This window comes from Cimex lectularius, unplaced genomic scaffold (genome assembly GCF_000648675.2).
Source record: "Cimex lectularius strain Harlan isolate CLEC.00 unplaced genomic scaffold, Clec_2.1 scaffold91, whole genome shotgun sequence".
In the NCBI taxonomy this organism is placed as follows: domain Eukaryota; kingdom Metazoa; phylum Arthropoda; class Insecta; order Hemiptera; family Cimicidae; genus Cimex; species Cimex lectularius.
In genome coordinates, this window is record NW_019394227.1 from 1,448,957 (window position 1) to 1,472,612 (window position 23,656).

General features: G+C 34.4%; 1 protein-coding gene and 1 long non-coding RNA gene across 3 annotated transcripts in view; one reads left to right on the plus strand and one right to left on the minus strand.

Annotated features, from left to right (window-relative positions):
• LOC106673997 (acid sphingomyelinase-like phosphodiesterase 3b) overlaps window positions 1–23,656 on the minus strand; it is a 151,312-nt gene that overhangs the window by 39,645 nt on the left and 88,011 nt on the right. For both annotated transcript variants that reach the window (XM_024230347.1, XM_024230348.1), the window contains exons 3-5: window positions 10,175–10,371; window positions 6,803–6,960; window positions 2,913–3,099 (exon numbers count right to left, since the gene is read on the minus strand). In XM_024230347.1, the coding sequence (XP_024086115.1) occupies window positions 2,913–3,099; window positions 6,803–6,960; window positions 10,175–10,371 (542 nt within the window). The remainder of the gene's footprint in view (window positions 1–2,912; window positions 3,100–6,802; window positions 6,961–10,174; window positions 10,372–23,656) is intronic.
• LOC106674245 lies at window positions 12,083–15,598 on the plus strand. Its single transcript, XR_001341487.2, has 4 exons — window positions 12,083–12,242; window positions 14,001–14,557; window positions 14,618–14,703; window positions 15,436–15,598. It is a non-coding gene; the product is annotated as an uncharacterized LOC106674245 (long non-coding RNA).

Sequence of the window (23,656 nt, forward strand, 5' to 3'; positions counted from 1 at the left end):
CATATAATTTGAATTGTTTAATAAAAATAAAATAAAATTGTATGTAATGTGTGGTGATTAGTGACCGTTAATCGATAATTATTCAGAAATCGTGAGATGCGGTCTGGTGTGATGTAGGTTTCAGAAAAAGATTTTCTTTATTGTGCCAACGTTTCAACCTTTATTGAGATCATCTTCAGGGCTCAAAGTGTTTGTCTTCTGTGTAATTGTGCCATTCTTGCATGTCGTGTTGAGAGTGCCCCACGTAACGTTGGCACGATAAAGAAAATGTTTTTCTGAAACCTACATCACACCAGACCGCATCTCACGATTTCTGAATAAATAAAATTGTATATTCAATAAGAACAAGAATGCATGCAATAACTATGTAAATATAATAAATTGTTCGCAAAACTGTTACGACAAAAATGTTAAATAATATTTACAGAAAAATATGATATATTCGTTTGCATAAGAGAGAACCTGTAAGGACAGTACCAAACAACTTATTTTATGCACAAAAATTGTTAAACAAGTGCGAAAACCTACATGGATGTGTATATGTTCAGAATAAGGTTTTACTGCTTGCTTTAACCTCTGCCAAAAATTGGAGGCAACTAGGTTATACCGAAAGAAGACCATGGTTTGGTTTAAGGAGGCAATCCTTATATAAATAACAAACATTTCTAGTCGAATATAGATTGGGTATTGTCTTGCCTTTTGCACATCAGGATATTATAGGCGATGGAATCCCGTTTGGAACGCTTTGCCACTTTCATCAGGGTGCGAAGCGTCGCTTGCAGGACTTTTTTAACACCATATGGGATAGAGGCTCCTCCTGACCGTTGGCGCTTACTGGCTTCCGTGCTAACCAGGAATCACGTTCAGAAGAATGGCATCCTTCAGGGATCGGTTATGAAAGTAATGCTCTTCCTGATGGCGGTGAACGGAAATGCCAACTCAGTTCGCCTGCAGATACGGAAAAACGCTCCATGTTGACGACCTCTTTTACTACCATTTTGGTAAATATCTAACCGAGGTCGGCGGGATCATTCATCAGCGGTTATAACTCTGTATCTACGAGCTCGTTGAAGACCGTGTGCATCCACTTTTGCGGACAGCGGAGGGGACATAACCCGCCACAATTCTGCCTGGGTCGGGCGCGAGAACGGTACGTAGAAAAAGTGGGTTCTTCGGCCTTATATTTGATGAAAAGTTAAGGTGGCAGTCTGTGTTCAGGCAGAGTTCTTTTGTAAATGCAACCTATTTTAAAATTTTGTGTGACAGAAGCCTTATTTAGCATGTATTTCAGCTTGACAGAGGTGTTCTTCCTTAATTAGTCGGACTGCTTTTATTTTCGGATCGTACGTATTCAAACGATCCATCTATGTACAATGTAATTTTATTTGTTTTTCTTTTGATTTGTAGTTTGCTATTTTCCCATAGGCTGGAAAGGATGGTTTCCCCAAATAACAAGATCATATAATATTTCCCTATGTCCAAGAATGTCAGTCCGACTTTTTCTTGTTATTGTTGTATGCTCGTAAAATTTGATGTTCATATAATCAAAAACTATTGATTGTCAGATCATCGTGTTCTCATAATTAATAATAATATTCCATAGGTCTTATCCTAGCAGTGACATTAGTTATCTTTGAAATTTTCTTGCTTGTATCTACACTCTTCGGCTAATGTGGAAAACCAACTCGCTGAAAAATAAATATTAGCTATAAAACTATTTCGGTTTGATTATGATAGCTCTAAAACTTTTGGTTAAATATTATATATTATTAAATTCACTAATTTCGTGGTCCGCTTGACCAATTAATATATCACAATTAATTAAGGTTTTTAGGTGAGATAAAAAAGTCAATGGCACGAGCGGGATTCGAACCCACGATCTTCGGCTTGATACGCCTTGAAAAATGGCAAAAAGGAGGGAAACTCAAAAGGTGGTGTTGAGATGGGAGGTGTGTCCGAGTGGATCGAGGTCACGATAGCTCAAGTGGTAGAGCAGTGGCGTATCAAGCCGAAGATCGTGGGTTCGAATCCCGCTCGTGCCATTGACTTTTTTATCTCAACTAAAAACCTTAATTAATTGTGATTATATATTATATTATTATACATTATTTTAAGTATAAAATAATAAATTAAAGATACGTTTTATAAGAAAGTAAACGTAGATAACATGGAAGCGCTCAGACCTTTGAATTATAAAACTGAAAAGTGAATGACTCAACAGTATTTTTTTTATATATACTAATCGATAATTACATATCTTACTGTGAGATATTTATATCAAAATGTATTTCCTTTCAGCAAACGTTTTCAACTTCACAGCTGATTAACATATGAAATTACTATTGAATCGTGAACATTGAGCTTATTTTTATTTAGTTTCTATTGGTGAATTTTTTCTAAAGCTTCTCGTTTGAATAGAAAAATAAAGAGAGTTTAAAATGAATTAGCATAAAAACACAAGGAGTTGGAATAATCCCAAAACCAAATGCCAACTTTATAATAGATTTGGCCTTAGACTTATTAAAGTTCTAGTTGATCTTTTATTGAATGTTTCTGTAAGAGAAGATTTGAACTGAATATTTAAGAGTTTATAAAACAGTTTTAAATTGTTAATATAAAAAATATTTATATAAAAAATATTACTAAAGCAGCGTTGAACAAAAAGTTAATCAAGATTTCACTAAAATAGTCGGTAATTTTACACCATCTTGAAAAAGTTAAATTAGTGATATTTAGTACAAGTTTATACGTTGTTTGAGTTTATTCTTGTGAGGGAGAAAACAAAATTAAATCAATATTCTCCGATTTAAATTTTTAATTATTATTTTTCTATGCTTAAGTGATCATCAATTTGAGTCTTCATGGCATGCTGTAATCTCCTGGTAGTGAAGTTCTTTTTAGATTTTACTTACCGTGTTCGTTATATACGAGTCTAAACGTGTCGGAATGAAGGTGTCCAAAAAACTGCCCCGTGATCACTTCGGAATATTTCTGCACCATTTCGTGATACCTTTCGTTGTGAATTTTCGCCAAACCCATTCTCGGCGGTGCTCCTTGTCGTTCGTCGTAGCCGGGGCTTACGTGGCCTACCAGGTAAACCTGAAATAAGAAAAAAAGTTGAACAAAGCAGCGCTGGGCCTGCAAATGAACAGGCGGTTAAATTGAAAAAGAACATAGAGAAATTTGTCTGAACGGACTATGCTATTAATGAAACGGAAATGAACTCGTGAAATTCTCAACGGCTTTCCCCACTACAGGATTTTCCAATTAAACTTCTAAAATAGGGTTGGTTCTCCCTTTGTCCGTCGTTTTGTTTTTAATTTCTTATACTTCCTTTTTGTTATAAATATCTGAACAAGCGCAATAATGTAAGACATTATTATATGTGGTTAGAATGTTCTCGTCATCTAAAATCATTCCTAGCAATGAACACGTTTCATAATTTTACGATTAAAAATTTTTTATTAGACATTTTAATTTAAAATACAGTAAACAAGGCGAGAATTAGTAATTTGCCGCAATAGCAATCTACCTACCATATTTGAGACATGGCTATGGATAAATAGCCTCAGTAGTAATCGATAGCAAATTTGAATAAGCTTTCAATTAGTCATTTTCCACTTTGCCGGATTTCTCAACCGTTTGCGAGCAAAAACGTGCGTATGGAAAGAACCCATCACTCTCTGCCAATTTTCAAATTTTGAACCCCCATATTTTTGCAATATGTACACTTTACAACTTTTTTTCCGAGTACTTTTTCAAAATAGTATACAGGGATGCGACAATTCTTACTTTTTCTTACTTTGACCTTTTTGGGATGCAGAATGCTTCTGCAGTCGATGTTTACCTCATCAGGGAAATTCAACTTTTCCATCCCATTTCATATGTATTGTGTCAGTTTGGCTTCGAATAACGTATTGAAACAATAGGATTTTGTATGATAAAATGGGGAGAAAGAGTGTTCAGTTTTTCCATGAGCACTTAAGAAACTACATTTTTGCCCGAAAATCGCGAATAACTCGAAAACAGATGAGAAGGCAAGGGGAAAATTTTCTAAAAAATGTCACCTAGCCCAAGTCTGTGACTAAAAAGATTGAGAAAATATGCATTTACAAAATTGGCCATTTGACTGAATAGTCCGTCATTGACTTTTCTAAATATTTTTGTTGTTATTGCTGTTCTATTTGTTCTACTACCTGTGTTTCCTTTTAATAACTTTTATTCTTTTGTTTGTGGTTTTGTTGTTACTTTATTTTTTGCTTACTGTTTTTGTTACCTGATTTTTTCTGTGTTGTGTCTTTGTGTTTCTGTTTGTCGTTTAATGCTGCTTTTGTATTATTTTCAGATTTGTCGTCATCGTCATTGTATTTACTGCTGCTGATGATGATTTTGGTTGTTGTTTTAATTTTCTTACTCCTGTATTATATCTGCAATCTTCATAATTTTGATGTCTTTGTCCTCAAATCATCACATTTTCTTGTTCTTGTTGTAGCTGTACTTTCTACTGTGTTCTCCGAATCATATTGTTTTAGCATAGTTATTCCTGTATATTGTTCTTGGGTTTAAAATATTTTTGTTTTGTTTATTGTGCTATTCTTATTTTATTATTTTTGTCGTCATCGTCCTTTCTGTTGGTTTTTGCTATTCCTTTTCATTTCGTCATGTTCTTGTATCTTCTTCCTCTTAATTTTTTCTGTCTTTCGCTATCGTGTCTGCTGATTCTCTCGTTCTTGCTGTTTTTCACGTTCTCAACTTGTTCTAGTAAGTGAGTTTTCTTAATTATGTAATTCTTTCTTCTGAATTTGTCGTAATTGATTTTTTGTTTCTTGTCGATGATTAAACTAGTCGAAATGGCATCCGTTTTGCTTTATGTTCTTGGATCTGATGTCCTCTTGTTCTTGCTTTGTGTGGACGCGTGTTGTGGCACAAAAGTGTGTCGATTTGTCTCGTATGGCAGAATATGAGTCTGTTGATATATTGGTAAATATATTCTTTACCATTATATAATTTTCTTACAATAAGGATTTTAACCGATTTAAATTTACCTGCGGGGAAATGAAAAGAGTTTTTTTGATTTTTCAAACCCATATCACGTATAAAAATTAAATTGACACAATCAAGCAAATATCAGGCCCGTTTTTTCATTGAGAACTGCAAATAATGCGAAAAGTGGCGTACCAATATGACAAGAAAAGATTACAATATATACAAATGATGGAAAGCTTGAATACCGAAAAAGTCGTATTTCGCGATTTCGGATTTTTAGTATCATTCATATTTTTACAAAAAGTTGGGAAAAAGGCTGGAGATTTTCGTTTTTTATTCTCTTGAATTGGTTGATATTGAACAATTTGTGGTAAGAAATAAGTCTAAATAATATAAGCTAATGAAGCTGTCGCTGGTGATCCGGGTCGTCTAAACACGTGCACGTCAAGAGAAGGGTTGATAGGTTGATCCTTCTAAATCGCCGAAGGATAATACCAACTCGACCTGTAATCTGCTGTGCATAGTTGACATAAGGACACTTACATTTGGACCAAATGCCGCAATGTTTGGATGATTCTCGTTGTTTGTATACAGAGAGCGCGTATTAATGCTACTCAATGGGAAAATTGTCTATTTTTTCGATTTTTGGAGTAAACAAGGATATTTCATTGTATACACTACTGATATATGTCTCGTTTTCTATCTCCTTTTGTATGTTAAGTTTAATTATATTGATTAGAGGGATCTAGATATCGACCCCCACCATTGTGGATTAATTATTTAGTATAGTTAAGGGTGACTCAGAAATAACGTCCACTCCTCCTTATTGTGCGTAAACAAAATTTTATTATTGTATTTATACAACGTTGTAATAGATTTTGACGTTTAGTGATGATGTATGTTTAAGCGTGGATTTTTATTACAAGAGCGTTGATGGAAGAATAATGAGTACTCCATTACCCTACATGATGAATGAACGTGAATAAAGCCTCGTTTAACGACATAGTTGTTGTGAGAATGCTATCGAGAATGCAACTATCGTAAGCTCTATCAGCGTGTAACCTTAAAAGGTAAAGACTGTATTTGAGCCTAAACAATTGAACATCCGACATGCCTACGCCGCAACCAAACGACGGTTGTAACCGATCACCATGGCAGGCCTGAAATGATTAATTAAAATCAAACTACTCACATAGTTTCATCGATCATACAACGTATTACAACATATTCATACAACGTGATTTAACATCTCTACATTCTGCTTCCGAATCAATGAATTTTAAAAACTATGAGTGTAATAGATCGGTGTATATTTACCGATTTTACGGATATCGTAAGATGCGGTCTGCTGTGACGTAGGCTTTAGAAAAACATTTTCTTTATTGTGACAACGTTTCAATCTTTATTGAGATCATCTTCAGAGCCTGTGATCGTCAGATTCAGAGCATGGTGATTAAATACGTTAAAACATACATTAATTTAATAGAAATTCAATTAACGAATTATTTAGAGAGAACTGTGAATATATTTATATATAGCCTGTGCAATTGCAAAAATTGAATAATAACCTGCTATATTAGAATAATAATAAAATTAATTGAACATAAGTAAAAAATACTTTTCTGTTTTTCTTTTCTTTTAAGAAATAAAATTTTTAAAATTTATTGGAGATTTTGTTATAACAGTGCAACTAGTAGAATAAAATGAAGCTTACTAGAATTTTCGTATATAATGTACAAAATTAATAAAACAAATATTTTCACGAAATGTTTCGTAGCGGTTTTCGCAGTGTTATACGATTTAAAACCCGACTTACTGTTTCATCCTTCCGCAAGGATTTGGCGAGCAGCTGCTCGAGCCAAGCCCACTGACCGCCTGGGTCTTTGTCCACTTCGTTATCGGACGTCCAGAGGTTCGTGTTCAGCGCAATGACTTTTAGCTTTTTCGACTTCATTTCTATCATGTAGTATCCGCCTAAAAAACAAAAACAAATTTATTTTAATAATGAAATATAAAGCTTTATAAAGATGTGTGCAAAATTTGTCTAGGAGGTTAGCCTTCGTTAGTTATTTTTCTTATTGGGTTTATTATTACGTTCCATTTGTCATTAAAAGGTCAGGTTTGCATCAAAATTACTTTGAATTGACATAAAATCACTTTACCTACATTTATTAATAATAAAGATTATAATTAATTAAGGTTTTTATTTGAGATGAAAAAAAGTTAATGGCACGAGAGGGATTCGAACCCACGACCTTCGGCTAGATACGCCGCTGCTCTACCACCTGAGCTATCGTGACCTCGATCCACTCGGACATCAACAAATTAAGTTTGCTATTAAACTATAACCTCCTTAAATGTAAAAACTTCATGTCATAATATATTAATTATATAACTTTAATATTGTAAAAGTGGGAACATTATTTATAATGAACTTTCAAAGCAAGAGAATAATAATGTTTTAAAGATTATTTTGCGTCATGCAATGGTGTGGTACATGACGGTTGTGCGGAACTGTTGTCTTCTGCGCCGTATTTTTTACACAGCCCTGTTTCATTTATTTTAAAATAAACCGCCAGAATTGTAAATTTAATAAAAATCTTTGTATGATAAAACATTTTTTTTTGTTGGATCGTTTTTCTTGGTTGGGCTTCAAAAAATTAAACTTGGCAAGGAAGTCTGATGAACTAATCACCTTTTTATAAATGTTTATATGTATTTTCCTTATATACATCCTAACACATTTTGCTCATTCGGAGTGCGGTTGTTTACTGGGACAGCTCAGATTCCTTCCGCGAACTGTACTATATTTTATGCAGATCCATAAACAATTCTGACTTAGTTCTTTTTTAGATGGATTTTTTAAAGGTCACACAGGCCAGAAAGCCATTTTGGTCTAAAGAAGTTTACAGTGAAGGACTACCACAGCTGTAAGCTGTTAGGCTTCTGATCCCGCACAGCTGGGCAATTTAACGCTTCGTTAGCTATGCTAAACTCAACGATTCCTAGGTACGTGAACCCACTGCTGCTCCTAGAACGTGTAAAACACTACCTAGAGATTAGGTACTCACGTACATCACACGAGACCCGGCCACTTATCAGCCCGACATTCTTAATTGCAAGCGACGCTTTGAACACACTTTCATAGGTCCAGCATGTCCGAGTGGCATGAGATGACCCAGCGGCTTGCTTAATGGAGGCACTTTGTATAGTGTGTTTTAAATACTGGGATTAACATTCCTCGGGCGGAGTTTTTTCATTAATGAGGTGTCCTCTCCTCACACCCGATGCACAATGCGGGCCCGACCATTCGGAATGGACAAGCGGAGAGCGAGTTTGTCTCGGCCCTTAGGGGCTGGGACGCCTCTACACCAATGCTGCGGCGGTATCACTCTTCCATCGTATGCGGAGGTGCGTCAGCTCTCGTCTTTTGAATCGAAACGGCCGAATAGGCCAGGTGCGGATGTTAAAGATCCTCTAGTCTTGTGAGACGAGTACTCGGGAACGAAATGTCCTCTCCTAACAGCCAAAATAACACTGCTAGGTTCCTTCACCAGCTATTTAGACGAAGGTCTACTAGCTTCTTTACCCCTTAGAGTAGCTGCTCATTCCAACGCTCACCCTAACAACGTAATCGTCAGGACCTCAATGTATCTAACACCTGCTGAGACATCTGGTGGTCACGATATCCTCTACTGTTTTCCGAGGAATAACATCCATCGAGTAAGAAGAAGACCTGAGTGCTATTGGCGAGATGTGGGGATTGTACAGATGGTTAAGAGAATAACTTTAAACGCTTTCACCATGCCAAAGACGGCATCCAAAGGTTTACTTTTATCTCTCGCTAAAATAATACAAAAAATTAGCTACCTATGAGGCTTAAGAGGCTGACCACCCGTGCTCACCTCTTCAGGTTGCACACCACGCCATGTCACATTTTGCTAGATTGACATTGAAAAGTACAAAAATGGCTAAAGGCAACTCCTTCACACATTTCCTCAAAGGCCCCATCTGCATCATGGCCTTTGAGCGATGCAACAACGTCTTAAGTACCAATATGGTAATCACAGTTGTTTCAATGATAATTGGTATATGATGGCCATGATGTTCGTCGTTTAACGTGATCCACCAGAGGCAAGTGGCAATGGACAGAGAGGCGAATCGATCGCGCTGAACCTCCCGGTGTAAATACTTATGTACGTGAGATTTCCATTGTTAAGTAGCATCAACCCATAGTCGTTCATAATATATTCTATACGCCCTCCCCTGGAGTCTGTCGATTCCGACCTCCGGTATTGTGGGAGTTGAAATCTCCTACTATCAAGTAAGGGGCTGAGTAATTGGTCTATTAGTCTTATTATTTCTGTATAGTGCCACCTTCTGTCCGGGAGGTAGACGTAACATAAGACTATTTCTGTTGGTATTAATATTCTTGTTGCGATCGGCTGGATTTAACGTTAATTTTTCGAATTTGATATTTTCGTTTATATATAGCGGTACTCCATCATGTGCCCTTCCACCGGGTTCGAGTTGGACCTATTTGCTTACTTAGGAGAATCCCTTTATGGTAAGTTTTTTCCCCGGTAGATAAGTCTCTTTTACCGCTATTACTATAGGTTGTTTATTTCTAATTATACATTGTAACCCTTCTTCGTCGACCTCTAAATATAATGGATTTAATAAGTAAAACGAAGTTCACATCACAAACATCTCCTCGTGGCCACTTCATATGTCGCCGAGAATCGATTCCTGATTACACGACATTTGAAAAATGGCAAAAAGGAGCGAAAATTCGAAAAGTTTAGGTTCGATGGGGAGTTGGTGTCCGAGTAGATCGAAATCACGATAGATCAAGTGGCTCTCACAAGGTACTCACGAGCCGAAGGTCGTGGGTTCGAATCCCGCTTGTAAAGCTAACCATTTCAACCAAAATATTGCGTAAAAAGAATAATTAATTAAAAGAAATAATTTGGTCAAAATATAATGGACCACTAAATATAATAGATTGTGAACAATATGGAAAAAGTAATGAAAAGTCGTATGTCCTCTTTTACTGGACGCTGCCTTTTTTAGTAACACCGAAATACGACTCGAAATCCTTTGAGATAAAACAAAACTTAGAAAAAAATCTGTATTGCTCAATTAAAGGGGAAGTTTCCACTCAAATAAATTAATTGTTAAGTTTTACCTTTTGTAAAACTCAAAAGAGCCTCAGTCGGAAGCCAGTTTTTCCAGAGTTGTCCGAGCTTCACTATATCCGGTGGATCCGTGTGCCCGAGGACAGGGAATACAAACTGTGAATTGAAAGTCCTTTTTAAAAGCTCCGTAAGGTTGTTCATTGCGTCGAACTTTTCCTCTTGCTTTACAGAATCACTGATGCTGTCCCTGAAAAACACAAATAAAAAGTTTAAACACATCTTAGCATTCATTAAACATTTATTTCAGTCTCTCATGATATATAGTGAAACGTTTTTAAATAAATATTAGCTCTTTTGACCCTATTAGCATTCATTTCAATCCTATTATCAATTCTATATGAACCAGAACAAAAGAAAATTATATGGCGTTTGGTTCGTTTATTTTATTGGCGACCTTTTCCGAATATAATCCCGTTAATATTAATATTCTTCTCGTGCAGGGCGTAATTAACCGGTCTCCCCTGGGTTGTATTTGCTAAAATTCAAACACGTTGATTGCAATGCAAATCAAGCCTGAACATTTCGAAATGAAATACTTGAAACGTGAATGCTCTCCCTAACGACCCCCTCTTTCAAGCCCTTCTATTTTATATTTAAAACAACTTTTATTCAACTTACGCCAATTAGAACAACACCCTGACTAAAAAGCTTTGGAAAACTGTGAAAGCTGAATGACAAAAGCTGAACTTTGTGAAATGGAATCAAACCAGTTACGTAATTTTCGTAAATGTTTGAACAGACAGTTTATTCCATTAAATAAGCTATAAGATACAGTAAATAATTATCGAACTTTTTTTGTAGTAATTTATGTGTTTCAAGTTAACGGTCGACTTCGGAGTTGGAGAACTCGAACTTATGACATTTAATATAGGCCACACTCGTGTGACAAACGAACACCAGTTTTTAGGAGTTTTCCAATTGTATAGAACATTCCAGAAAGTCGGTAAGCTTTCTCAATTTTTCTCATCTTTCTTTAGTTTTAGAAATAGTTCAGTATAATTGAATAAAGGATAAGGTTACTATTTTGGTAGTACCACATGATAAGATCAATTGCCACATTAAATGAAGGAAAACAGTAATTTTACAAAACAATATTTCCGTTTTCCATTGTTAGTTATTATTAATTTGTGGGTTCAATCAAACCGGCTAACGATGGGATGATGATGGATACAAGAAACGGTTTTTTAACCTGAAGCACTGCTCGGCTCGATCTTTCTCCTAAGAAGCACTTGCTTTTGACAGTAGAAATGGTAAATGATGGAGTGAGTGTGGTGTTCAATCTTTTTAAAAAGATAGTTCCTACTCACAGTAAGGTGTTTTGCAACGATCCGGATTTCGAGCTTTTTAGCTCATCAACAGGTTGAAGGACTTTTAGACTAGACTTCTAGAAGTCCTTCAATCTGATGATGAGCTAAAAGGCTCGAAATCCGGATTGTTGCAAAACAACTTACTATGAGTAGGAACTATCTTTTTTAAAAAGGATTGGTTTTGACAGTGTTGCTACAATTTCTTCCACTGGATTTTTTCTGATTTTTTTGCGACAAACAATGGCACACCATATGGAGGGAGAAGGGAGGATGTTTATACGTTTCGTCATTTTAGTCGGATGGGTCTTTAACTTAGTAAAACAATTAGCATTTTGGAGAATGATGATGTAATAGTTCCACAAAAGTGGAAGGAAGTGGTACAAAGTATATCATCACAAAAGACTGGTCGTTTCAGAAATGTTTCGATGTATTGTCGAAGTAATTAGGCTATGCCCAGAGAAATTTCATCAAGGTGATTTGTACTTAAATTCAGAAAGATGGAAAAGTTTGAATAGGAAATAACAAGGTATTTAAATGAAACCGAAAAGGTATAAAATCAAATATTATAGTCACGTTGAAAGTAAAATTCATATGTATTTTGTCAACAACTGTTTTTTATATTAGATTGTTTTATAGTGTAGAACAAAGGCTAGTATTAGAAAAAGTCGTGCTATTCTAGAAAAAATACCGAATTATTAGAACAGTAAAAGAGAAATTTTAACTTTTGTTAGTGTTTTTGACTGCTGTACAAGTAAGTAAATATAATCAGACATCTAACATAATTTGTCTTAACTTAATTTTGATTGTTTGTTTGATAAGTAAAATGGTAGGTTAATCAGAATGAAAGTGCAATGTGCGAGTTAAAAATGTGATTTGAACTTATTTTATTTGAATAAAAGTTTTCTGGTTAACTGAGCAATAAAGATTTTTTAGACGTTTTGTAATAATACTTTTTTTAAATTTGCTTGGTAGGGGCATAATTTTGATATTTTAAACCCTTTTACAAATTCAATTTAAATCAAATTGCCTGTCACTTTCAACACATTCTTGATAGATACGTTTCAACGAAATATTTTTGAATATTTTTATTTTATTTTATAGAGTCTTAACTAGATCACGTCCTAAGTTATTTTCAACCTAATAGAGAGAAATTGTGACATTCCAAAAAAATATCCACCTATATTTTTATGAAAACAACTTTGTTTAAAAATATGGATTTCTAACATAGCTAAAAAGCCAATAAATCAGACGGGTATTCACTTCCAGTTAGGGATTTTTAATTTTTATTTATCTTTCATTTCATTTTTTATTTTATTTATTATGATTTATGCTTACATAGTGTGTAAATGCATTTATTGGCTTGTGTGTTTTATGTATGTTTGGGTGGGTTTGGTGTGGCACCCAAAATACCCATTAAGAATAGAGTTTTTATAAAAGAGTGGCTTTTTATTAAAACTGTTAGCTATATTTTATTGCAAAACTAAGTACGGTATCAAAGATAGTTTTTCACGTGGAATCTGCGGCGCTATTTGAATTTTAAAAGCTGGATCGCAATGCTGACCTGGTGATCAACTTTTTTTCAATGAAATTTCCTTTTTTTCTCAGATTGTAAAATTCCTTTCCCTAAAAAAAATGATACCTGAAATTCAAAAATTCATGAATTTGTACTGGAGATACTGAAGTTATCCTTCAGAACTCGGCAATTTCAATTTAACAAGTAACTGATTGTTGTTTAAAGTTGGGTTTAAGGAAAACAATAAAATCAATTTTCAATTAAATTTTCAATTTAAACCTTTTTAACTGCGATAAATTTACATTATTCAGTTCTGAGTGTTTGAGTTCCTGGTATCAATTTTATAGAATAGAAAGGACTTTTTCTTGGAAGAGGAATCTGTGAAAGTACAGTGCGAATGTGTAAGTTTGTAATGTGAAATCGCCTGGTGTGGAAGAGGTAAATATTGTATGAGATAACAACGTCCCTCTATTTCCATTGAAAATAACATAACTACGCCCCTTCACCCAAACGAGATAATTAAGTAATTATTTGAAAACATTTTTTGCTGTCTACACACAAATATCACCAATAATTTTACTATAGTTCATTATTTAACAAAATGTAAATCATGACGACGTACTGAAAGAAGACGGTAAAAAAACATTTGACAGACATTTATATAAAATAGCCTCAAATCCTTCTTGGATCTGCTGATTCGTCAATCCAAACTAGTTCGTTGAAATAAAATACAAACGTGTAAATTCCCATGCATATTTATCAGCAAAGGTTCATGAGGGGAGGTTAACGAGTATCCGGAAAATGGAAATTTTCCGCTGACACAGTTTTTTAATAAAGAAATATTGTGTTGTATATTAGCCATGAAAAATAAAAGCTGTGAGGCTAATAAAATGTTATTATGATTGGTCTTTAATATTTGAATTTTTAAAGTTTATTTTAATTGATATTTACATATCGTAAATAATTTTAAAAGGATTGTTTTATCTATGATTGAAGGACAACGTATTCATTTCACTTCAAGATTATGCTATAGGAGAATTGCAAATTTAGAGGGAACAAGGGAGTCTTGTTATTTCTACAGTTCAAGTCAACATAAATCTGAAATCGTTTGTTTTTGAACCTCCTCTGCTCAGAGACCTACATCGGTCTATTTCACAGGGGAAATTTGAAAATACAAATCCAGGGTGTATATTCGAAAGGAGGATGGAGCCGATCTTGGATTGGCGTCTGAAACTTTCAAGACACTCGTCAAACGGGCGTGGTTGCGGCTCGCGGAAAAGAAAGGCGTCGCGAACGCCTTAAAGATCCTGACTTTGACCGACTTAAGAAACGCCCTACTTTCTGAAGAAGAATGGAATAGTTTCGTCTCGGAGATTAAAAAACAAAATTACAAACGGAGCATCTCATACTCTCCGAGTTCTTACTATGAACGCCTTGTTGAATATTACGAAAGCGAAAACGTCAAAGATTCAATAATAATAGGATTTATTATTGTGTTTGTGATTATCTACTGTATTATTCCGATCGTCAGGCTCATACGGAAATCAGCTTACGTATGACTGTCATTTTTTAACAATAATACAAAATTTTAAAAGTAAATACTTTTGTTGTAGAATGAAAGCAAAAACACAATTCAGGATGTGGTCCGACAAAAAGAATCGTCAAAATTGCCATGTTCGAAAAACAGCTCATGCCATTCGTAAGTATATGTTAGAACTATAATAAAAGTCAATAACCTGTTTTCTTTAGTTTTTTTTTATACATACATCCGCCATTATAAAGCATGAAATATGTTAATTAGGGTAATGCACTAACTACTCTCAGATATCAACACAATGTCGGGTCAGCATAGTTCACCAACTCAGGGGCCAATACCCAGCACAGAAATTGTTCTGATAACCTAATAACATCCTGCTATAAAGAGGATAACGTAATAACATCAACTTACACTTTTTTTGACAAACAAATTATTTTAAATACTTTTGGCTGGTATATCATCCGCAATCAAAAATCACATTTCTTGTGCTGAACCGACACAATTTTGTTGAAATTCTCCAACGCTTCTCACTGAAGATGTCAGATTGCCGATACGCGTTTGAGTAATTCAACAAACACACGCGTGCCATATAATTTGAGATTTTGTTTATGACAAAGACCGTCTCAAGTTAATTAAATCGTAAATAAAAAGCTGCATATAAATATCGTGGTAAATTATTAAGAAGTTAACTTATTTAATTTTGTTAATAAATAATTATTATACTTTTATTTTGTTAAGTTAAAACTATACAGAGTGAAATGTAAAAACGACTCCATCCGACGGTCATCTGACCATGATATTTATATTTAGCATCGTTTACGAAAAAAATGGATACAATTTTTGTTTAAAGATTATTATTATTATATAAAAGACAATAATTAAACGTTTTTTCAGAATATTATCAGGTCATGATATTTCGGAATGCTTAAAAAGGTGCGCTTGCTGGGATGGACCAGCACAAAATAATACGAAAAATGTGACAAGTAATAATTAGATTATTTATACAAGATAAAACTATTATTGTTTAAAATTAAATAAAAATTAACGATGAAATGTTTAAACGTGTACTGCCCTAAAAGTTTCCCTTTGTAATTATTCAATCTTTCTTCTCTTTGTATATCACTATTGTGTAAGTTATTTTAAGCCAAAGTTCAAAGGTTGTAAGTTTATCTTTTGCGTAAAAATAACGTTTTTTTAGAAAATAAATATGACAATGTCACGTAAGCTGTCAAAACATAAAATAAAACTGACACCTTATAAATTTGGCATAAACAAACCAGAACGTTTTTCTTCTTTAACAGTTCTTTAGAGTTTTGTGATTATGATGATAATTGAGAGACACAATAATAATGTATCACATGTATGTTATAATTTATGATTAGATATTAGATTTACGATAGAATTGAAATGTATAGATTAAATTTTGTATTAAATCGATTGCTTATCTGTAGCAAATACACTCCAGCGTAGATCGCAGACGGAACTAGGACAATAAAAAAACATCTACATGTTGCCTATTTCCTCTTTAGTCATTCCAAGACTTCAGGGAGCACCTGAATATTTCTTACATGTTCAAGTTTTGTCTGCAATCTTATATGAAATAATGATTGTTAAAATATGCTTTTAACCCTTGTAACGAAAATGATTATCACCTGCACTGTCATAAAAACGGCAACCATGTTGATCAATCCCAGAAATGCGCTTTTCCTGGACCCACTTAGAACTTAGTGAGTTGTACAGATGTGTACATTAACCCAAAACAGTTTATTTATTAAGAAGGTTCTTGAAAAACCTACATTGAATGTGTGATGATATTAAAGTTATTAAGAATTGGAGATTCCTTGTTTGTACTAACCTTATTGCGTTTTAATAATAATAAATATTAAGTCACTACTTTCGTGGTCCGCTTGACCAATTTTAATACTTGACAATTAATTATGGTTTTTAGTCGAGATGAAAAAAAGTTAATGGCACGAGACGGATTCGAACCCACGACCTTCGGCTAGATACGCCGCTGCTCTACCACCTGAGCGTATCTAGCCGAAGGTCGTGGGTTCGATTCCTTCTCGTGCCATTAACTTTTTTCATCTCGACTAAAAACCTTAATTAATTGTCAAATAATAAATATTGATAATCAAAATTTCAACAATAGCAATAAAACATTTTCGGTTAGTTGGTATTATTGTTTGTGGCTTTTTCATTTGACAAGACCTTACATAAATATTAATTGGAAGAAATAATTTGTTAAATCAGACCACTAAATATAATGGATTTAATAAGTAAAATGAAATATAACTAACTTCACTAACAGTACCCCGTGGCTATTTCATTTGTCGCCGAAACTCGAAACCTGATTGCATATTTGAAAATTGTCCAAAAGGAGGGATAATTCGAAAAGTTGTAACTTGAGATGGGGAGTTGGTGTCCCAGTGGATCCAAGTTGCGATAGCTCAAGTGGTCGAGCAGCGGCGTATTGAGCTGAAGGTCGTGGGTTCGAATCCCGCTCGTGACGCTGGCTTTTTCATTTCAACCAAGACCTTATATAAAAAGATTAATTAATTGAAAGACATAATTTGGTCAATCAGACGATTAAATATAATGGATTATTGTTTTAGTTCATATTAGTTTGATTTCGTTTTTAGTTACTTTGTTATTGTTTATAGTTAATATTCAACGACATGAACTCTTTAATAAGTAACATTTATTTTGATTCAAGATTGTTCACTATCTACATACTATTAGCTATGAATTAATTTTTGTTATAGTTTGTTTTTTAGGTTATTTTTTTGTCCATATCTTAGTCGTCGTTTTTTGTTGTTGTTGCATATTGTTACTGAACAAGTACTGAACTGTATTATTGAATTATATATAAGTCGATTGGGGATTTTTCATTAATAACTATGAAATAATTATGGTTGTTACAGTTTGCTCTGTTTGGGTGTTATTATTATTGTTTGTTGTTACTGTTGTGGTTTTTTGTAGTTTTACTCCTGAAATTATTTTATTGATTGAAACTTTTTTTGGTTAGGGATTTTCCTCTGTTTACAAATATTCCCTATGGAGTTGATTATTTTAGAGTGTTACGAGTGCTGTTCGCTTGTTAGACTGTAGGCGTGTTGTTTTTTTAGTCGTCCCTTGCTGTTGTTGGTGTTGATGCTATTATAATTACTCAATTCTTTTAACTCTAGTATTGAATAAAATTTATTTTGATTTGGGATTTTTCTCTATCATCAAATTTTATCTATGAAATAATTGTGGTTGTTACACTTTGTTCTTTTTTTGAATTATTATTGTTTGTTTTTTAGACTGTTTGTTTGTTTGATTCCTTGTTGGCGTCGTCGTAGTTTATTTGTTAACGGTCATTGCTGTTTTTCTTGCTTATCTTGAAATATAAACTATGAAATAATTGTGGTCGTAAAGTTTATCCTTTTCAGGCTTATAATATTTGCTTAGTGTTGTTGTTGACATCGTTGTTGTCGATTTGTTTGTTGCCGAACCTCTATTAATAAATGAAATTTATTTTGAAAATATTTTTATTATTTTTAATATTAAAAAATAATATTGTATAAAATAAATCATCTGAAAATATTAATTATGAAATATTTCTGGTTATTACAGTTTGTTCTTTTATTACTGTTTATTTTCAAGACTATTTGCTAGTTTACGTATCGTCGTTGTTGCTGGTTATGTTAAATATTTTACGATCTGAACGGTATTAATATAAGGTATATTGTATGAACTTAATTTACGTGGACAGAAAGTCCAGACTCTTCTGCTATATTTTCTTAATTGAAAATTTGAAGAACTGTATCGTAAAGGGCAAACTTTCTTGGCTTGGACAAGATAAATAATGAGAAAATATTTACAATTAAAGCGTATTATTTGATATATAAGACTATTTAAGGTAGCAATAGTTATGCAACAAAATGAAAGGAATTCTTAAACTTTTCAAGTAAACGTTCATTGGTCGGGTCAGGATTCGTACATATTTGTTCTATAATCATAATTTTGACACTTTTATTAGTTTGGATTGGGCCGTGTTTTACATAGCCGTTTCATATTTATTCAGGCCGTTTGAGAACACGTTTCTCTTCTTGATTCCATTTGCTTTTCTCATAACCCGATTTATAGCCGTGGATGGCATTGTTTACAACGCGAGTTGTTTTGTTTTTTGCAATAAAACTTTCATGAAGAGTATGGCCATCTTTCACTCGGAAGGAACCACTCGGCAATAATAATCAAAACAAGATCATGGCCTTCGGCACGCACGGAATTTTATTTCTTCTTACCCGTTCGCCTTTATGAGGCGGCCATGTTTTGCATTTTAAACACGGCTGGGCATAAAAACCGTCAGAATGATCATGTTGTTATTAGCTTTAAAAAACAAAACAATAATCAGAATTATGTCGTTACACGTTTGGAAAACTTTTTTTAATGTGGTTTAATTCAACGTTTAAATTTCATCCGTTTTATTCTACTCTGCTGGACATTTTGTCATATTACTTATTTGGGTAAAATATTGATTTTAGTACGATACAATAGCTAATCCATTTTAAAAAGTTCAAAATTCAGCTACAATCGAACAAATTTATAATCATTCCGCTGTTTCAGGAAAACTTTTTGAAAGTTGTTATGATCAAGCATTTCCTTTTTTACTCTCGCGATATTGGAACTTAGATGTAATTTACATAAACTATCTGATCCAATCTAAACCTTTGTTGACAAAAATCATAAATTATTCAGAAATCGTGAGATGCGGTCTGGTGTGACGTAGGTTTCAGAAAAACATTTTCTTTATCATGCCAACGTTTCGATCTTTATTGAGATCATCTTCAGGTCCTGGGATTTACAAACATTATTTTATGATTTAACAAATACATGTAGGATGTGGCAAAAAGTGAATTTATACAATGCAAAATATATTTTTTATATATCAAAGTATTTCTATTCACTCAAAGACACACCAGACCGCATCTCACGATTGCTGAATAATTATCGATTAACGGTCACTAACTACCACACAAAAATCTAACATTGAGTTGAACACTTTATCCTCAAGACTATAATAGAATCGGCTGTTTCAAAATTTCTGCAGAAAATATTTAAATGAACTTTAAGTATTTTCGGTTTGTCTACTTTTTACTAGCTTCTAGCTGGAGATTTTAAGTCTTTAGAGTGTACAATTGAAAAAAACTCAGAATTCAACACCAATCAAACACACCTCTATAATGCAAGATTCCTTTGCTTGAAGGAAACGTCTTGAAAGTTGTTAAAAATAAAAATTTCCAGTCTGCCTACACTCCATGAAGACGTATTTCACCTGGGCAAATGAAGTTTGAAGTAATGCCTTTCGTCGTGTCAGGACCACAGATTATACTTTTGGAAATGTGCGGGAAAATAAGGAAGGGAGTGGGAGGTTCCCACCCTTGCCAGGACGCCTATAAAAAGGGCCATCAACCTGGCAAGGTATGGAAAACACTTCTCCATCGCCCCTTACCATCTCTCGCGTTTGTAACTTTCTTTCGAATTACACATTGTTCCTAGTCAACAGTACTATATGACTAGCCTTCATCCATGCCGTAACTTCTGACCGAGTAACACCTCCTCCTCCTCCTTGCTCTCTACGCAAGGTCTTCTCCTTTTTATTTTGCCAGAGGCCCTGTATATTCCATCTGGAAGAATGATGCCTCCTTCTTACTCTGTGCAGAAGGTTCTCTTTTCCCTGCCACGGATACTGCCACTCTCTTTTCTCAGGACTCGCTGTCGTCGGGCCCTTAGAACCCCAGGTCATCTCCCAGCCAAGGTTCGTTAGACAACACGAGGTAATCTACCTTTTTCAACATTCACTTCTGTGGCTGTTGGTAACGCAAGAGCCACTGACGACTCTGTACAAACAAAACTGTAGAAGAAGGGAGCCTGAATTCAAGTTATAGATGGCGGTATAAGAGAACACTCTTGCATTTCGACCTAAATATATATTTTTCTTTTAGTGACCTTTCTACTTTTGTTATTGCTCTTGAACTTAGGTTCCATAACCCGGTAAGACCAAATTCCTCGATTTAGTAGAGTGCTTGCGTTTATCCTTACCAGTTAACAGACACTGAATAAGCCCTAATAGTAGCACAGAATTTGTTGCACAATCTCTTCCTACTTTTGGCAAAATTTGCGCAATATTATCAGGTACATATGCCTTCTTAAGCGTTAGGAGATTTACGGGAATTCGGGTTTTAATTTTCTTCATTTAATTCTTCTACTTTGCCTTTGGTTCCTCTATCCTTCTTTGATGTGTCCATTTTTGTTGCATATTGTTCGTTTGTAGCAGCCCTTATCCTGACTGCCCTGGAATCAGGACGACGTCAAGGCTTTGTTTTCACTGAAACCTACCAAAGGTTTTCATCCAGCCGAAGACCCATTTCAAATTCACCTCGGGTTTAAATTTTAAAGATGTCTGTCAATCAGAGCAAGCCTGTTTGTTTCTTTAGTGCAGTGGTCAGTTGCTATAATTTACAACAGAAAAACACTATAACATAACTTCCCAGGATCATGATTTGGCGCCTTTGCTTTCTCCGGTTTTTGAGCACGGTGCCAGAAAATTTTGATCTTAAAAACTATTCTTTTGGACCCACCTTAACATTTTGATATAAAAACTTGTTAGAACTGAATTTTGCAATCATTGCACAGACATACCAAATATGGCGTCAGCATATATGTCATTCTTCTGTATTAGCTGGTGATAGTTGACCTAGTAGGAATGAGCAGTTGGTCATGCATCTTTATGCATCTTTAAATACCTCTACTCATCATGAATTTAGTAGCTCTTACTTAAGCGAGCCAATATTAGAGGAGAGAACATTAGTCTGGTTATGTCCTCTTCCATCTAAAGTCTTATTCCGTCTGATACTCTTTTGCCTGCTTAGTAGTAGAAACCTGCGTTTTTTCTTATTCATGGGAAAAACTGTAGCAGTTTCTTCTGCCAATGTCTTCTTAGGGCAGTGTCCAATCAGTAGACCTACCAGAATATAAGTTTTGTTCTGTTACCCTTCAGTAATTATTCGCTGCTGGATTCCCTCTTTCAACATTTTCTATTTTACTAGGTCAGAATTGTTTTTTAACCCTGCATAAACAAAAAATATTTACTTACTTTTAAGATTATTATTTTGAATTTTAAATGATGTTGAGGGATGGGCGTTTAAAATACTAAAAGTTTGTTGTTACTGGATAATTTATTTTACTTTATTTTTTTGACATGGACGAGGCCAGTATTGATGATTGTTCTGGCGGATGGAAAGAGGTCGAAGTAGTTACCCGTTTTCCGACGAAAATAAATAGTATTGGAGTAGGGCCTAAGGGATTTAGGCCATTGATTTTCGATAAAAACCTAATTTTCGGCCGTTTAGACATCATGCGAAAAGATTGGTCCCTTCCTTAATTAAATTAATCGGAGGTAGAAACCTTTTAAAACAATCCTGAGCTTTTATAAGGCAATCCGGAACTTTTTGCTGTAATCAGAACATGTTAGGCATAGGTGATTATTAGTTCATTTATTCCATTAAAAAGTGAATAAATTTTGTTTATAACTTATCCTCCAAATTCTCTAAAACCATAAAAAGTTCGGTTAAAGCAATTGCGGTGGAACCAATGATTTCTAGTGATTATCAATATGGAAAAGGCATACCAGCCAGCTGTTCGCGAACTAAGCAATTACTATATATTTCCATACTCACAACAATAATGTAATTAAATTTAGGTGGAACGCAATCCTCGTTGGAAACACATGGTGATCGGATCGTTTATGATCAATTAGAAATCAACTTTATTACCAAGAAGAAATAACAAGACAAAAATTTAAAGTTTAAAGTTTGTATTGAAGTCGTGATGGAAGAAATATCACACGTTCACTATTATGCTGCAACCGTTTGCAGCAGTTTGCTGAGAGGGACTTTGTCACAAAGTCCTGATAGGTTTTTTTTTCGAGAGTTAGGTAGCCATCCGGGCATAATGGCGACTAGGACCATGATGGCCTATATCGCCCTTTATGTGCTTCGCATCGTGGAATACACAAGGATTACTATCCCATCTACCCAATTTCTCTTACTTCTCCCATTCTATTTGATCTCGACCAAGTACCGCTTACCATTGTAAAATGTTTGACATATTGTTTCTGCTAAATTCTTTATTATAAGTAATAAGTAACATTAAGTAATAATTAAATTTACTAATTTCCTGGTCCGCTTGACCAATTAATGTATTACAATTAATTAAGGTTTTTAGTTGAGATAAAAAAGTCAATGGCACGAGCGGGATTCGAACCCACGATCTTCGGCTTGATACGCGGCTGCTCTACCACTTGAAAAATGGCAGATCGATAGATAAATAGAAGATATTATATATATATAAGGAGAGAGAGAGAGAGAGAGAGAGAGAGAGAGAGAGAGTGAGTGAGAGAGAGAGGGTGAGTGGGAGAGAATGAACGATAAAAGGAGAAAGGGAGTGTGAGTTGGCTAGATATACAGCCAGATAAAGAGCCTACATTAATGTTTTATTTTTTATGGTTTACAATGAGAGATTTAATATTGCGTCTGTGTTTTTTAAGCCGCTATGAATATCTGATTTTCAGATAAAAAAATATTCATTTACAAAACTCATTTGCAATATTTGTTCGCTTTTTATTTATAAAAGATTTTAGATAAAGGACTTAACGGGGTTATTATTTGTAAAAATAGTTCATTTCTTCAAAGTAAATCATCTATGCCAGGGGTGCTCAAACTTGAACTGCTGGCGATCTACCTCAATATTTTTAGACTACTTACGATCGACTCTGAGAGGCTGCAAGTGTGTGTGATGCAGGGTTGTCGTACATACACGATACACCCTACCTACCTAGGTAGGGTGTACCGTAGCATATATAGATATTAGCTTTCTGCACAATATAGGTACATTATTTTAGTCAAGGTTTGGGTTAGGTTTAGTTAGGTTCTTCTCTACAATATCAATGAAAAAACTCATAGTTATTCAAAATTGCGAGTTTATTGGTTGTTACAAAACAAAAGAGTTACATATGGTGTTAAACTTAACTAAGGAGTGGCTTTGGATGTTGAAGCGTGGCACTGCATGT